This window comes from Acanthochromis polyacanthus, chromosome 17 (assembly GCF_021347895.1).
Source record: "Acanthochromis polyacanthus isolate Apoly-LR-REF ecotype Palm Island chromosome 17, KAUST_Apoly_ChrSc, whole genome shotgun sequence".
NCBI lineage: Eukaryota > Metazoa > Chordata > Actinopteri > Pomacentridae > Acanthochromis > Acanthochromis polyacanthus.
In genome coordinates this window covers 2,130,552-2,148,310 of record NC_067129.1, presented here as the reverse complement: position 1 = coordinate 2,148,310, position 17,759 = coordinate 2,130,552, and the positions used below count along the sequence as shown (strand labels likewise).

The window sequence follows — 17,759 nt, the reverse complement described above, 5'->3', positions numbered from 1 at the left end:
AAGGGATTTTATGCTCAAATCATAAGTTTCTTCTTAAATGACTCTTAAAGCTGCCCACAGTCTGGCTCTCTACGTGTTTACTGCATTTCATCCACAGTTTCTAGTAAAGCTAGAAGTAAACACAAACATCTTATTCATGATGCATCGCTCAGTTAATTACTAACATTTAAAAAATGATTACGAGCCCACGTAGAACATCTGGGGCAGCCGCTCAAAAACTCGTAAATGTTAAAAACACATCTCGCAAAAAGGGAGAACAAAGCATCTGCGTCTCTCTGATAAAAGTTGTAGTTATAATTCTGTTTATGGGATGCAGAGAGAGAAAGTCAGCATCATGTCAGGAGCTCTTCAGCTGCTGGCATCCAACCAGGACCTCTGGTTCATGAATAAATTACACCATATTACTAAAACATGTCCAGGTGAATGTATATACTCTGACATACATCATATTCCTCTTCAGCGTTTACATTTATGCCTCCATAAATCGAATCACATTATCTACTGTTTTACAAATTAAATCTGTAACTGAGGTCTGGAGGTGAAGTTAGACGGAGGATTGAGTTCTTCAGGGTGAAGCAGGCAGTCAGAAGATGTGTTTCAATCTAAAACTATTAATAATAATAAATGGTATTTTTAAGCCTGTATCTTGCTCATTTTTAGGGATATCTATGGAGTCCGTATCTTTCTTTGTTTATTTTTATCACTCTAGGTGATCCTGATCTCTCATTTTTTATTTGATTATACTTTATTTTTTTACATTAGCCTTTACATCAAGAAAAAAATGTGTTATTATGAAATTATGTTTTAACATGTTTCCCCATAAAGTCCTTGCAGCAGAGATTTATTTTCGTAATTCTGCATGTGGACGTTGGAATCAGAACCATGAAATCTGAATAATGTTTGACTTAAATTAGGGGGAATGTGAGCATACAGCCTCATGCATATAACTGCCATTATTTTATTCCCTGTAGTACTAACGGACAGTAACCTGCAAGCAGAGGTTAGAAATCAGACTAATGTTTATTCTTTCTAATTAGTAAAGATTTTACAGAAGTCTGATTTGTCTTCATAAAATCCTCTCATCATTATGGAACCAGCATAATGTCCAGTTCTGCTTCTTCTGCTTAGATCATATTAACATATCATTGCTTAGATAAGTTCATATCCATGCAATGACTGCATTTCATGGATATTAACATATCTAAGATGTTAACATAACTCTGCAATGATGAGTTCATGACTAATGGATGAAGACGACACGCAGCTGATTACATCTCATGTAAATTCAAAATGATCTTACAGAGTTTTAGTTGCAGAGAAAAGCATCAGACAGGTCCAATCATGGAGTTTAATCTAATATACACTAAACGTAACTGCTGCAAACAGTCAGAGAGGAATCCAAATGAGAACAAAGGATGTGGGTTTAGATGCAGAGTGCCTCCGTTGTTACATAACTGAAGGAATATCAAACAAATATCTACACATCTCAGCTTTCTATCAGATTATTATCGCCTGTCTTTTGGGGTATATCCTGAAACAATTTAAAATGCATGAAAGGGCAAAATAATTCACCTCAGACTGTTCAGTAAGGTCCTATCTTCTGACTGTTTCATGGAAAGAAACGTATTCTGTTTATGACAGGTGAGGCTAAATTAGCAACGAAGCAACGCTGGAATCCCTGTGTGTCTGCTGCTTCCTGCTAATTTCATTAGTGCGTTTCTCTTGTTGACCTGTGTGAAACTTTAACTGATTCATCGGCCCAAATAAAATTCTGGGACTAAATGAGAAGAAACAGGAGCCTATTAGTGTCCCACGGCCCATTTCTGCTCCGCAGTGCTAATTTGGTCATTATGACAAGCGAGTGAAGTCGGGTTCAAATTTCTGACGGGACAATGTGAGCGCTAAACGAAAACCTTGCCACGGCGCGCTCATGAATCATGAGACTGCAGCCCCCCAAAAATAATGAAAAAAGGGATGCAAATTAGGCTAAATCTGAAATTGATGTGTATCATCTTCATTCAAATAAATGAAAACAAGCAAATGAGGTCTATTTTTGCCTCCACGCTAAATTGTCTCTGGCTGCTGATACAATCAGAGCGGTTCCATTCCTCTGTGGACCTTCAGGGAAATGCTGGAACTGGATAGTTAGTGGAAACCAGTCTGCAAGTGCAGTAGCAGGAAGAAGAATTAGACATGTTTAGGGTTTTTATGCTATAAATGGCTCAGTAAATGCAACAAAAATAAAATGTAAATTGACTCCAAAGGCTGATCAGTGTGATCAATAAACAGCCGATGACATTTCCAGGCCTGGCATCGCTGTGAAACAGTAAAAGAAGGCATGCTGCAGAGACAAATATACATAAAGAGGAAAGTAGAGATACCAACCATGAGCTGCAGGTTCAGTGCTGGGCGCAGTGTCTGAGCACACAAGGAGAGGACATGGCGGTTGTGGAGGGAGGTGGAACAGGAGGAACAGCATGCAAATAAAGAAGAAATGGGGGAGGGAGGGAGCGGGGTAGGGGGGAGAAAACAAATGACACCCATAAGCAAGCATTCAGAAGACCAGAACATGACAAAAGACATAAGACTTAAGGGAAATCAAAGGGAACCAAAGGCAGTGCAGAGATAAACATAGGCTGGCATACACCACAGCGACGCACAAATACACTTTCCTCTGCACACACTGGACTCCACTCAGAGGGGAGTGTGGCTACTGCTGCAGGAGATACGGAACAGACTATTATCATGTGCTGTCGGCGGCTTTGGTGTGAGGAAATGACAGACTATCAAGAGGAAATGATTGTGCAGTCATCCTAATCTAACAGTTTAAGACCTGAGAAACAGTCCAGCAACTATTTACTGAGGGGATGTTTGGTGTGGCGTCTGTACGGATGAGATATTCACCAGCACCATTAGCAAGTTTGAAACTCAAAGCTTTTCCACTTTTAAATCTAAATGCAGCGTCTCCTGAGGGTGCCGACCTTCCATTTTAGCCCACAGCCAGCAACCCCTGACGTCCTCCTCTGCAGCTGCTGGAGACAATCTGCTGTAAAATCCTGCTGCTGTGTTGATGTCAAACAGAAGATGTGAGTTTCAGAAAAAACTGACATGATTGTCAGATCGCCTTTTTCTAAGAATGTTACTAAAAACGTCAGCCGCAGCTCCCGCTTGATTCTCGCCGCCTTTCAGACGCTGTTAGATGAACCGACACGCACTTTCCACTCCGTCGGCAGCATAAAACTCACATCTGTTCTGTTGTACAGCATCTGCAGCTCTGACAGGAACACAGCTGGTCAACAGGAAGGTCGAGACAACAACTGTTTTTACCGAGAACGTTACGCAAAGTTTGTGGTTGGTATTTAGACGCTGGATTTGAATTTAAGATGATCTGGGGTATGAAGCTGTGTACTGGAGGATCCTGTTTTTATTGGCAACATGTTCACATGATGGGCTGCGCAGTGGATCAGTGATTAGCACTGTTGCCTCACAGCTAGAAGATCGCTGGTTCATGTCACGACCTTCCTGGGATTATTCTGCATGGAGTCTCCATGTTCTCCTGTACATGTGTGGCTTTTCTCCAGGTTCTCCAGCTTCCTCCCTCAGTCCAAGAACATGCTGAAGTTAATTGGTTACTTTAAATTGTCCGTAGGTGTGAATGCGAGTGTGACTGTCTCTATGTGTAGCCCTGTGACAGGCTGTTACCTGTCCAGGTGTGCCCTGCCTTTACTGTAGGTCAGCTGGGATAGACTCCACCCCCATGACCCTGATGAGGATTAAGTGGTGTATAGAGGATGGATGGATGTTAACATGAGGATAATACTCACATGAAGCTACTTTAACATGAATCTGTGTAGTTTACGGTCATTTCACACAGTTCATGTTTCTTATGAGCTTCAAAGCAGAGCTGAAAATTCATAATCTTGCAACGACTGAAGCTTAGTGCTAAAAAAATTCTCCATTGCAACTCCCCACTTGAGAGCCACAGACTTGGATTCAACTTTTATCGGGTCAAACCAGCTTTTAAAATACAGAAAATCACAACCAGACCTGATGAAGTTGCAAAAATATTATGTTATAAAAAAATAACAGAAACCTGAGCATGGACTACATTTACTGTCTTCAAATCCGATGACATCTAGAACTCGGTTCTTTAATGATGTCGATCCCCTTGAATGTGCCTTTGAAACTTTTCATGCGAGAGATTTTGTGTGACCTACTTTCCTAATATTTGGACTGCAGTTGTCTTGATTAGGTTGGTGGACTGCGTAAACACCAGGGACGCCGGGAATAATTTTAGGACGTTCCATCTATCCTTGACAGCGTCTAATACTTTGGACTATTTTGCAGATGGATTTGAGTGTTGATAAGTCCTCTGAGTCCCAACCAGTTTCTGGGCATTTCCTCGCTCCTGTCACATTTTTACTCATTTTTCAAAACTCTCCTGCACTTCTATGAAAACATCATCGCCATGGCGACAAGAAGAGAGGACTCAGAGATGTCTCCTGTGCAGAATAACACATTTATAATGCCGTAAATCAAAAAAAGAAACAAAGAAAGTTGAATTTTGTTGATAATTTATTGTTCAAAACTACAAAAAAATAGAAAAAAACTGGAATCCACGTTTTCCAAGAGCTTACAGGTGAATGGTGAATGTACACGCTGTAGACGTTTGACTACTTCCATTGTCAGGATGTCTCCAGACTTGTCTTTTATCTTGTGAACACAGCCTGCAGTTCAGCAGAAAATTCCCTGAATTTTTGTCATTTCACTGTTGGTCACAGCTGAATCACTCAGGGTTTCTCAGAATTTTCTGATTTTCACAAAATCTGGTTCATGCAAACTGTCTATTATTGGCTATTTTCTAGGAGATACATAGAGCACGGTGATCTTGATGAAACTTCAGGAGTTCTCCAGAGGAACCTCAGAGATGAATTCTTCAAATAATTCAAGAACTGTTGGAAAGCAGAAAATCAGATGACTGGCTTTGTTTTTGCAGAGTTTTGAGGTGTAACTGTGGCAAATTTGAAAGACGACATGCGCCTCAGTCCTGTCTGCAGGTCTTGGGGTTCAGAGGGGTAACAGACCTTCAGCCTGCTGAGAAGGAAATTCAGGTCTTGAGGAAACAAACTGCACACTCTTCTGGAATGCAGAAACACCCAAAAGCCGATCACATTAAAGCAGGACAGTTCTGAACATTAGCTGCGTTTCCCCGCAGACGTGAGAAATCTCCTGTTAGGACCCAGACAGATGTTGGTGTAAGTCACAGATCTAACGTACAGCTAACAGGAGGCCAGCGACATCTCCGCTCTGCTGCCAGAAGCTCAGGAAGCGTGGAGCGATCTCACAAGGTGAGACCACACCGAGTTCATCTGAGAATTACTGAAGCCTCTCGGGATCCATTTTTCTAAAATGTCCTTGATTATCTGAGGCGTGTCGAAGCTAAATGATACCATCGTTAGACAGACGGCTTCACTGCACGTTTGGTTAAAATGAAACAACTTTATATATGATGAGCGCGATCTACAGGCTGATTTTACTTTGGGAGGAATATTGCAGAGTGTTTCTATTGTAGTTTGCTCCATAACCGAAAGAAGTTCCTCTAATTCACAGTGAGATTCATGAGGTAAACAGTTAAATTAGCCCTGACTTTACTTCATTCACACTGGTGTTACATCAAATATACTCTGGAGCATGTTCAGTTCATAGGATAGAAAAATAACACCCAAACAATCCAATCGACTTCCTGATCATGATTGCAGAATCTATTATTACCTCCACCAGGAGGTTATGTAATCATCGGAGTTTGTCTGTCTGTCTGTTTGTCTGTTAACAGCATAACTCAAAAAGTCATGGACGGATTTTCACCAGATTTTTACAGAATGTCCGGAAGAGCAAAAGTAACAATCGATTAGATTTTGAAGCTGATCTGGATCATCGTCTGGATCCAGGATTTTTTTTAAGGACTCTGTACAATTGAGATGGCAGCCATCTTTCATCCACAAAAAAATCCTGGATCCAGACGGTGATCTGGATCACCTCCAAAATCTAATCGATTGTTACTTTTGCTCTTCCGGACATTCTGTAAAAATTTGGTGAAAATCCGTCCATGACTTTTTGAGTTATGCTGTTAACAGACAGACAGACAGACAGATGGCCTCGCAGAGGTCTGCGCTCTGCGAATGCTTTTCTAGTTAGTATTTAAAGTCCTTCTGTGGGTACAATGATTTTGTTCTGCATCAGTTTAACCTCTCTGGATTCAGCAAAACTAACGAAGTTATTGTACTGTACTGGTTATTAATAATGATTGCTATTTAAGGCTGCATATTAATTGTTCTGACTTTCTAGATGAAATGACACGATTCATTTTCTCCTACATGGATGCGCCTGAGAAACAAGGTGTGATTTCTTAATTAAAGATTCTCATTGTGTTGGTTTTGAAAACACAAAGTATATTTATAATAAAACCAAATCAAATATCACTCTATCCTTCCTAAAGGGGTTTTAATAGATGTTTGTCAGTAATTTTTGTTCAGCTGAGGCCAGATTATGAACATTTACAGACTCTAAAGTGCACAGGCAGAGCTGCTGCACATAACTTTACCTTTACCCAAAGCACTTTTCCAAACAGAGACCCAGGTGTATTTTGAAAAGAATGATTAAAATTATTTTAATCGCAGCATTTTTAAGTGACTGGCGACATTTCTAAAGTCCATGAGAGTGCAAGTACAGATAAAAATGAAAAATGAGAGTCTTTATTTTATATATTAGCAGAAAATGGGGCAACGACAGATTGGAGTATTTTATTTTAATGGGATTCAATTTTTTGTTTTTTTTGAAGACCACTCCAGCAATAATATCTGGGATCTGCAGAACAGAACAGAGCAGGGCTAGCATAGAGGAGGATAATGGACTTTTTCTGTCACGTCTCCACTCGAGGACAGTTATGCTACTGGTGTTCATTGGCATCCAAACATAAAATGAAGCCAGCAGAAAGGCAGCTAACCGCTAACCCTCATTACGCTGCGGGTGGCCGCCATGTGGGACCATTCAATGCGTCTGCCGCTGAGTGATTGCCTGTCCCTTTCTGAGCAGCTACTCCTCTTCCACCGTGTCTAGCTCCGGGTCAACTGAGACATCGGAAGCGTCCTCGCCTGACATTCACAGACTCGGCTCCATGACTAGTTGCCATGCTTCCCACGAGCCCTTTGGTGACCGACTGTGACATGAAATCCAGCTCAACGTGCAGAGATAACTGCGTGCCAATCATAATTATATTGGCAGAAATGCATTAGGTGGAACCCCGTGGTAGTGGAAATGCCAACAGGCTGCTGGGTGTCCCCGCTGGCTGTTAGATTACTTTTTTGTTAGATCCTCTGACCTGCCTTCTCCACTCGCGCTTTAGTTTGTGATTTCCTACATTTCCTCCAATTCTGCCGTCCCCCACAGAGCTCTGCTGATAGTGAAACCGTCGTGTCTTTCTTTCCAACAATAGATTTCTCTCTGCAAGAACTGCTGAATGTTGGTAAGAAAAAAAAATCAGAAATCCAGGAGGACATTTTTATTGTGTTTGTGTTTCTGGTTGTGAGGTATTAAAGCAACAGAAGCTTTTGTACGTTTTAAGATACTGATCACTCGTTTTTCCTTTCTTTTTTTGCCACACAGGGAAATCTCACAGCCAAACAACAAAACAGGCACTGAAATGCAAGATCTATACTGTTTTTGAAATTTGTTTCCCAGGGATGTGAAATATTTTAGCAACTGGAGGACATTTCTTGATGTTTTATCCATATTTATGCTGAATGAGTGCTTATGTTTTATACATATGAATGCTAAAGACTTCGGTGATGAAATGTTTTAGTTTTTACTGACATATTTTAATACGTAAAACAAATCATGGAAGGAAATGGCATCAGGTTCGGTGCATATATTCATGTTGCCTTCACAGTCAGTTGGTGGATTTTCCTGTCTAACCATCTTTGTGTTAAAATTTTAATTTGTCCAACAGTTTTTCATAAAATACCTGCAAAACTACCAAGTTCACTGACAAACTAGGATCTTAAAAACCTGCTAAACCTCAACATATAACACTATTTTTAGAATACAACATCCTTTATTAGTCCCACTAGGGGAAATTTAGCATGCTAGCATTAGACTGACTCACCATTGACTGGGTATAAGAAGGCATTTTCAGGATCATTCTCTTCCCCTTCCACTGTGTGCATTTTAGCGGCTGACTGGGGCACCGCTGCTGCATCCTGGGCTTAGTTTTCTATCTGTAGTTTAATGACTATCAGGTGCATCCAGGCCATTCTGCAGCACTGACACAGCTCTGTCATGAAAGGTAAATAAGTGAATAACGAAACTATGTTCTTTTCAAAGCATAAATGAGAGCATGCATACAGAGTTCTGCATGTTCCACCTTTTATATGCTATCTGAGACTCAGTAAAATACTCAAAGCAAAGGCTAAAGCACATACATAGTTCTGAATTTTGCTCAAACATGTGCACCGATAATCACAGTAGTAACAGTCCAAAGAAAGAAATGCCAGATTCATAAACTGTGCTGAATTTGCCAGTTTTCTAAACTCATTTTGAAGAGCCCATATTATGTTCTTCTGCAGCTTTAATATATTATTTCTGGGTCTACCAGAGTTTGTTTACATGCTTTAATGTTCAAAAAATACTAAGAGTAGTCGGCCATTAACAAAACAAACCCAGAAAGTGGAAAGTTTCCTGCAGTAGTCCCAACATTAAACAGTGCAGATTGTATTCATGCATTAGCTTTTCCAGTATGACTGCATCATGGCCATTTTATTTCTGTGTCCTTTTGGGGAATGATAGAACACCAGCTGATAAAAGGAAACTCTGACCTACCTTACTGTCCCTCTATTACAGTTTTGATCTAGTTCTGATTGGTGGCCACATGATGGAAACTAATGCTAAGATTAGCCACACTAGCTGAGCAAAATGCTAACACCAAACATACAGGGCTTCTCCTATTGCTGTGGGGACGCTGCCATCAAAAATAAACACACTTAGTGCTCAGTTCCTCAGACGTTAGGAGCGCGTGAAGAGTCTTGTGTTCACTCTTGCAGCCGACAGAACATTTTCTGTGTTTAAGGTTTAGAGTTCTCTGGTGAGGAGATAATGGTGGACAAAAAGCCAGACTAGAGGTGTAAATGTGATACATGGTGATGCAGATGAGTCACAAAAGAAAAAGCAGACTTTAAACTTGAAAAGGCGTTTCAGGAGCGGTGTTTTCTGTGGGAGAGAATAACTGGCTCTTGTATAATCTTTGTCACTTTGCAGATCTTTTACTTTCACAACAAAGCAGCTACATAACAGACTGAAGGGAAGGCAAAAACACAAAAAGAGTAATATGAGCTCCTTAACTTACGTTATGAAGTCACTGGGCTGTAATGGAGTTTAAATGTGAGTAAACACTATGTGCTAAATGGTTTTAAATCAGTCTTTACTGTGGTTCTTTTCAAACATTGTGTTGAAGTGGATTACCTCCTGGACCGGCTTTACGAGTCTCATCTCCGTTTGGCCACTGCACAGCGCCGTAATACCTCCAGAAGACCATATACCTTCACATTAAGAAGATATGTCGGGCTCCAGACCGCTGCTTTCCATGATGCTGAGGACTATAATTTCATTGATGCTCTCGTCGGGCTGAACATGACTGCAGTTACTGTGTTGCTGCCGACTTTAATCAAATTAGCGTCCGCCGGCTGGCTCCAAAGCTAAAAAGGACGAGGACTCTAAAGCAGAAACAAAGCCTCCATTATATCCGGCTCAGTGTAGAGACGCCGGGAGAATGTGAAGAGGAGGCGCATATAGATGAATAAAGTTCTTATGTCACTTCACCAGATGGTGTTTATGTAATTTAAGAGCCTGACAAACGTAAAGCACGTCTGCTTCTCCTCCCTCTGGTTCTGCTGTCCTGCTCAGCGTGGGTTAAATTAACTGGTTTTCAGCACTGTTCTTGGCTTTTCATCAGGTAAATGCAGTGCTAGTCTGCCGTCTGATTGTTTTATTTGAACCAGGTACACATTTATTATCTATTTTCTTCGTTTGGGGAAAGTGCGATTGTTGGGCGCTGTGTAGAATCAAGGAATGATTAAAACATAATGTGTTGATGGAAGAGAGGCTGGATAAGCGGGAGGATGCATGTTGATTCCTTTTCTGCTCTGCTAAGGGTCCACCTGTTTCTCTGCAGACCTGCTCGGCCCTGACTGCCACTAAAAACATAATAGGCTGCTGCCCCTGAGGAGAGTGAGCTGCACAAAATGCTGCTTTTCAAGGAAAACCTTCCTTCGACACTGACACAGAAATGTCAGAGAAAAGACCAGCCAAGGACACGGGAAAAGAAACCGAAAGTAAAGAAGAAGCAGCAGAAAAACTCTTCCTGAGTGGGTGCTTGACAAGCATAAAAAATGACAGGTGACGGTAAGTGGAAATTAATAATATGTCCTAATTGCAGGAGCTGGCTGAGCGAGATATCTCCATTTAGAGATTTATTTAGTGGTGAAAACAGCAATTTAGTCATTCCCCATGCTACTTTCTACACCTGCCAAGCACTTCAGAGCCATGTGTCGGGTTTCTAACAGATTTTAAAGTTCTCTATTCTGTCCCTTTAATGGGAAATTGAAAATAAATACGCTCTGATAGATTCATTTGGCAGTGGATGTGTAAATGAAATCAACTGGCAGAGCGCAGTCTGGCCATATGAGCCTGCTGCCTTCAATCTATAGACACAGTAATAATGGAATGCCCCTGATAGCTGGAAGCAAAGAGAGGACATCTGGAGGGAACTGGAAGCGTTGGTTCCACTTGGAAATATTGCCTCTGCAGACGTGAGGTTGGTTTTATCAGGTGAAGACGACGCATCGCACGGGGACGCTGCAAAAACTCAAAATCTTACCATGTCTGTTTGTCTTCTTTTTAGTCAAAATGTTTCATCCCACTCGATTTAAGATAAATTCACTTAACAAGCAACATTTCAGCAAGATGGAGGGACTTGTTTTAAGACAATGCATCTTAAATATCTGGTTAACCCTTTAAGCTTCAGTCAATTCCAGCCGTTTTCAGTACAAAAAATCGCTAATATTCTATTTTTAAATAAAAAAAATTACGAAAAATACGGGGAATATTGGACGCGCATCGGGAGGTGCATTTCCTTGAAAACGACCGATTCGGGGATTTTATACCGACTTCAGGACATGTTTTGGACAAAATAGTTTCCTGGCTTGTGTCATCTGGATGTAAAAGGTTGGATTATGGCCGTTTTTTGTGGAATCTTTTTTTTTGTGTGTAATAATAAACCCGGAAATGTGAGTCGCGCTGTGTGCGTTGAAGCCGTGTATAGAGAACGGATGGATGAATATTTGTTTTTGTCGGACAAATGTGTTTTTCTCACCCGCTGTGGTAATCGCATCTGAAAGTGGTTTATACCGGCGGATTCATGAGAATCTAAGCTTTCCATCGGTGTATAGTGTTTGTATAATCGCGTTTGCAGCCGTCGGACATTCCTGAAATTCCTATGCAAATTAGTAGGTGTACCGCCGGCGGTACACTGAAGCTTAAAGGGTTAAGTCAAACAATCTTGAAATTATCTTGGCTAAACTCAAGATAAGTTTAACCCTGGTGTCATCCTGTGGGTAAAATTGACCTGTTTTAAAAATACATTTTCATTTCTGATGTCCACATTTTCAGCATTTTTGGGAAATCTTTGAACATTTTTTGATGGAAAAAAAAATGTTACAAATTATTCTTTAAGAACGTTCACAAAAAAATCTACCAAAATTCAGCAAACTTTGCTGGATTTTGGTCGATTATTTTGTGAGTGCTTCTAAAGAATTTAAAAAGAAAGTTTTACTGATATATATGTGATCACTTTAGATATTTTTAAGATTTTTTTGGAAGATTTTTACTCATTTTTTGAAAATATTTAAAAGAATTTTCTTGCCAAATTTGGGGTATTTTTGTAAAAATAAATCTTTTAAGGGAAACTTTTAAGGAATTATTGGAATTTTCTTCCTGAAGGTTTTGTAAATTTTCAGAAATTTGGGGATTTTTTTTTGCTGAATTTTTGGATTGTTTTCAGACAAGGAAACAACATTTTTTTGGTGCCCGTAAATGAAGACAGCAGGAGGGTTAATACGTCTCAAATTAGGAGGTTACATGAAAGGAACAATTTATTATTGAATGAAAAACTGCTAATTTTGTAGCATGTCTGGCTTATTTTAAGATGCCTAAGCTGGACAATCCTGGTGAAATAGAACTGAAAATAAGTTTTCCCAGATAGTTTTAAGATCTCAATATTCTAAACATCATAGATTATTTCAAGAAATCTTACCAAGGCATTTGTCACTTGTTCTATTGGCAGATTTTTTCTTCACTTGTTTCAGGTTAAAAGTTCCTTGAAATAATTTTTTGTTCTTGTTTTGGGAGGGGCATTTTTTCCAGTGGACTGAAATAATGAATGGACTGCATGAAGATATTCAGCAACTGCAGAAAATATCCGTCATTATAATTACACATTTATGTAATCATTAAAATCATCTGGGTTGTGATTGTCATCATAAAAATGGAGGAGGAGGTAAAAGAACGGCAGATTCAGAACTAGCACTACCGTAAATATGAACATAAACAAGTTCATGTTTTATACTGAAGTCGTGTGATGGCATCTGAGGATATATTTGGTAATTAAGACTGAAATACAATTTAAAGCTCCAGAAAGCAGCTGGCTTGTGTTATGCATACTGTTTTCTAATGGTTCAGTACTGAACCATTAGTTTCTGGCTTGTTTTCAGTTTTTTTTATCTGGGTCTTCTTCTGTGGAGGAGGAAAAGCAGCACAGTGAGTCCAACAATCAAACAGGAATCATTCTTTAGTAAAACTGAAAGCAGCTGCACTTGAAATGTGAAATAATCACACCAAATAAAAGTGACTGCTCATGTTTTTGGTCCCATTGGATCTTTTTCTATCAACAAATCAGCATTTTAGGGCAATGATATTATTATTACCTATTTAAAGTGTTAATTTTGCCAATTATTATTATTGTTTTTTGGCTATTTTAATCTAAATTATTTCCTTTTAATAAGATTCAGAGGCAGCAGTAGAATGTAAATGCTCACATAGACGGTGTTTTGTTGAATCAGAAACCAACTAATGCGAAGAAATTACATTTAGTGATCAAACACAGTTTCAGAAAGATTATGAAGGTTATGAAGGGGCGGTTAAGAAAAGACTCCGTTAACCTCAGGGGAAAATTCACAATTATGGAAAAGAACATTGAAATTTCCTTATTTAAGTTTGTTTCTCTGGAGTCATTTACTCTAAAGATCAGTGGTGAGCTGAATGAGGGTAAAAGCCCCTTTAAGGCATGCACCACTTTCACTCATTAAAGCCAAAAGTTCAGGCATGAACAAACTCTCTGGTCATTTTTACGTAAAAGGTACGACGTCAGCTTAGAAAGTCGGATGTTTTCTGTATCATTTTTACCACAGTACGAGTCTGACCTGCACACTGCTGCATAAAACACAAAGATGGAGTTGTGTGAAATAACTGAAGGAAAGACTTTCTCCACATTTCAGGGCCAACACTGGATCCAAAACAGAAAGCTTCTCTTTAACGTTGAAGACAGAACAGGTCAGATTCAGGAGATTCACCAACAATAAACACAATCTGGGGTCTCGATAAAAAGGCTGCAGCAGCGAATTCATTAATCATTTTTAATTCTAAAAGTAGATTATTATTTACTTTACTCACACAGAGTCACAGTTCATCAGCCGCAGGTAAATCACGCGTTACATAGAAACCGTTCTCAAGTTGAGCTCTAAACTTCATCACAGCTGTCAGGATATGTTTATTTTCAGGATCATTCTCTTCCCTTTCCACTGTGTGCATTTTAGCGGCTGACTGGGGCACCGCTGCTGCATCCTGGGCTTAGTTTTCTATCTGTAGTGTAATGACTATCAGGTGCATCCAGGCCATTCTGCAGCACTGACACAGCTCTGTCATGAAAGGTAAATAAGTGAATAACGAAACTACGTTCTTTTCAAAACATAAATGAGAGCATGCATACAGAGTTCTGCATGTTCCACCTTTTATATGCTATCTGAGACTCAGTAAAATACTCAAAGCAAAGGCTAAAGCACATACATAGTTCTGAATTTTGCTCAAACATGTGCACCGATAATCACAGTAGTAACAGTCCAAAGAAAGAAATGCCAGATTCATAAACTGTGCTGAATTTGCCAGATTCTAAACTCATTTTAAAGAGCCCATATTATGTTCTTCTACTAGCTTAGCCGTGCTAGACAACCCACGGCAACGAATTTAATTCTCTGCCAGGGAGGGTCTAGTTACCCTCCATAAGGCTCGAGGCTGGATTCTCCTAAAACTGGCCGGACCAATCACCATGAAGTGTAGAGTCAGAAGGCGGGCGTAACTAAGTGACGACAGAGGCGTGATGATTCTGACAGAAACAACCGGCGCACAATAAACAGTTATCTTTGGACTCGGCTTTGGCCACAGCCCTTAAAGATTTGAAGCTAAAATTCAACTTGAAAGATAAACAAAGGACGGCACTGAAGTATTGCATTGAGAAGAAAGACGTATTTGGACTTATGCCGATGGGATATGGCAAATCCTTAATATACCAGTTGGCTCCGCTGGTTGGGAAGCTAATGGGACTTAGCCACAATCCACCGGAGCTCTAGGAACTACGTCAGCCTATTCGTTGCGCTGATTGGTTGTATACCTACCCAATTGCTGCAGAGTGATTTGAAAGACAACCTTTTAGCCCGCCTCCCTCCCTGTCGAGCGTTCCTAGACCCTTGTGTCTTAAGAGCTGGGTCTAGCGCGGCTAGGCTGTTCTTCTGCAGCTTTAATATATTATTTCTGGGTCTACCAGAGTTTGTTCACATGCTTTAATGTTCAAAAAATACTAAGAGTAGTCGGCCATTAACAAAACAAACCCAGAAAGTGGAAAGTTTCCTGCAGTAGTCCCAACATTAAACAGTGCAGATTGTTTTCATGCATTAGCTTTTCCAGTATGACTGCATCATGGCCATTTTTTTCTGTGTCCTTTCGGGGAATGATAGAACACCAGCTGATAAAAGGAAACTCTGACCTACCTTACTGTCCCTCTATTACAGTTTTGATCTAGTTCTGATTGGTGGCCACATGATGGAAACTAATGCTAAGATTAGCCACACTAGCTGAGCAAAATGCTAACACCAAACATGAAGGGCTTCTCCTATTGCTATGGGGACGCTGCCATCAAAAATAAACACACTTAGTGCTCAGTTCCTCAGACGTTACTTGTCATAAATTAGTAGCAGATTATAACCACACAGCATTTTGCAACATTTTTCAGAAGAAAGCCATGAGGAGCATAAAGGCGACCCACATCTGAGTGACAGAATGCCTTTAAATTAACAGAATAGTGAAGCCGGTAATGTCATGCAGCTTTTGATTAAAAATGACTTATTTGATTCTGTTTCAGGCCCTTCAGATGATTCTCATCCATCCACACCATCAGGAAGGCGATTATTTCTGCAGCACACCAACATCCTCATAAAAAAAAAGATCTTTGGCTACAACAAAAGCGAAGAATCAAGCTAACGGAGGTGCAGCCCTGATTCAGCATGAACAAGCAGAAGTAATTAAAAAGTCTTATTCAGTCCCGGTGGTAACTTCTCCAACACGCCCAGAACAACCTCACAGGACCATTTTAATGACGGCCACAGCAAATAAGGATTCTTTTTCCAGTTTAGTGCAGAACTGATAAATAAAATCCACTTGTAGCACCAGGTTTGAACGAACACTCAGCCAGGATCCAGGAGAGATTTAAACTGAACAAAGAAGCGTTTTTGCGGCTAATGAATTCAACTCTTCCTTTGTCACAGAAGTTTTCTTTCCTTTTAGTTTGTCGACTAATTCGCCCGTTTTGTGCGAGTCATCTTTAGAAAATGCATTTCTTTATCATTATTATTATTTACCTACAAAGAACGTCTATTATTCTCAGCGGGAACATTAGAAATAAGTGTGATCATTCTGCAAATAAGCAGGGATCTCAGTGTGAATCATCCAGGATAGCTATAATCAGAACAGGCCTGCAGACTCCTTGATCTGAGGCAAAGGAGCTATCAATCAGCCCGCATAGATAGGTATTCTCTTTAATCCAATCAGATGGCATAATCAAGCACAATGCCTGTGATTTCTGCCAGCCTTGTGAGATTTGTTCCAATTGAGCGGTCTGTCAGAGAGGCTTTGATTGCATTTGGAGCTCAGGCTGATTTCTGAGTCGAGGCATAAAGTGATGTTTTCTATCTGCGCCCTTTGGAGATTTATTCTCACAATAGCCCCGAGTTCTGTTGCTGAAAGAGCCAGATAAAATTTGGTTATTTCAAAAGAGGCCTAATTTCCAAATGCTCGTGTCGGGTTATTGTTCACCCTGCTGCTCCCCTCAGCCCCCAGAGTACGATCTATAACTGACTTTATGAAGGAGAGATGTGTTTCATATAAAAGACGATTAGATTCTATATAAAACTTACACAATGGTTGGAGTGAATATCTATGTTTCTTCATTTGTTTGCTTTTTACATCCTGCCACTTCAGCTCACATCCAACAGCAGCGCCTCTATTCACAGTAATGAATGAATTTCTGGTGTTAAGGGGGAAAAAAAAAAAACCTGTCTGTGTATTCTTTTGAAACCCGCCCTATGAAGCGATTTTTGAGGGAACAAAGCAGCGAATGAACGGGGAGGATGACCACCTGACAGCTAAACGATATAAACACAGAAATGTCGGTCTCAAACTGGAACTCACAGACATTTAAACTAGAAAAGCACTCAGAGAGCGCAGTACTCTGCAGGGCTGTAGCCTAGCCACGCTAGACCCATGTTTCTGAAGGCACAAGGGTCTAGGCACGCTCGACAGAGAGGGAGGCGGGCTAAAAGGTTGTCTATCAAATCACTCTGCAGCAATTGGGTAGGTATACAACCAATCAGCGCAACGAATAGGCTCCTAGAGCGCCGGAAATCAGAGGATGCGGTAGTTCAGTGAAGCCTAATTTATACAGTCAATGGGTGAAGCTCAAGTATATTACAGACATGTTAACAGAAAGATTATTCAGAGTCGGTGCTAATGGAGCTCAACGACTGTTGTCGTTTTTGTTGTCGACCCTGGCAGAGAATTAAATTCGTTGCCATGTGTTGTCTCGCACGGCTAGGCTAGTTGTTTCCGGTTGTTTCTGTCAGAATCGTCGCGCCTCTGTCGTCACTTAGTTACGCCCGCCTTCTGACTCTACACTTCATGGTGATTGGTCCGTCCAGTTTTAGGAGAATCCAGCCTCGAGCCTTATGGAGGGTAACTAGACCCACCCTGGCAGAGAACTAAATTTGTTGCCGTGGGTTGTCTAGCGCGGCTAGGCTAGCAGGGCTGCTCAGTTGATGCATCATTTCCGACGGATGAAATCTTTAATAAAAAAATGATGTTGGAGGTCTAGGTTAGCTTAACCCTCTGAACCTCTAGCAGTTTCACATTTGTGTTCGTTGTAGGCTAATTTCAACCACAATTAGGGCTGCAGCTAACGAAGCCTCGAGTAATCGTCTGAGCACGATACGTCATCAAAAGCGGAAGTGAGCGCGCAATGCAACAGAAATCACCGTCCGACCGGAGCGCAGAACACGGACAGACATCGGCACTGCATCGTGCATATATTATGTATGCACGATGCAGCGTGG

General features: G+C 40.5%; 1 protein-coding gene across 1 annotated transcript in view; it reads right to left on the bottom strand.

Moving 5' to 3' along the window:
• cadm1a (cell adhesion molecule 1a) overlaps positions 1-17,759 on the bottom strand; it is a 488,723-nt gene that overhangs the window by 41,119 nt on the left and 429,845 nt on the right. Inside the window, 1 exon segment of the mRNA XM_022196138.2 lies at positions 2,386-2,418. Coding sequence (XP_022051830.2) covers positions 2,386-2,418 — 33 coding nt within the window.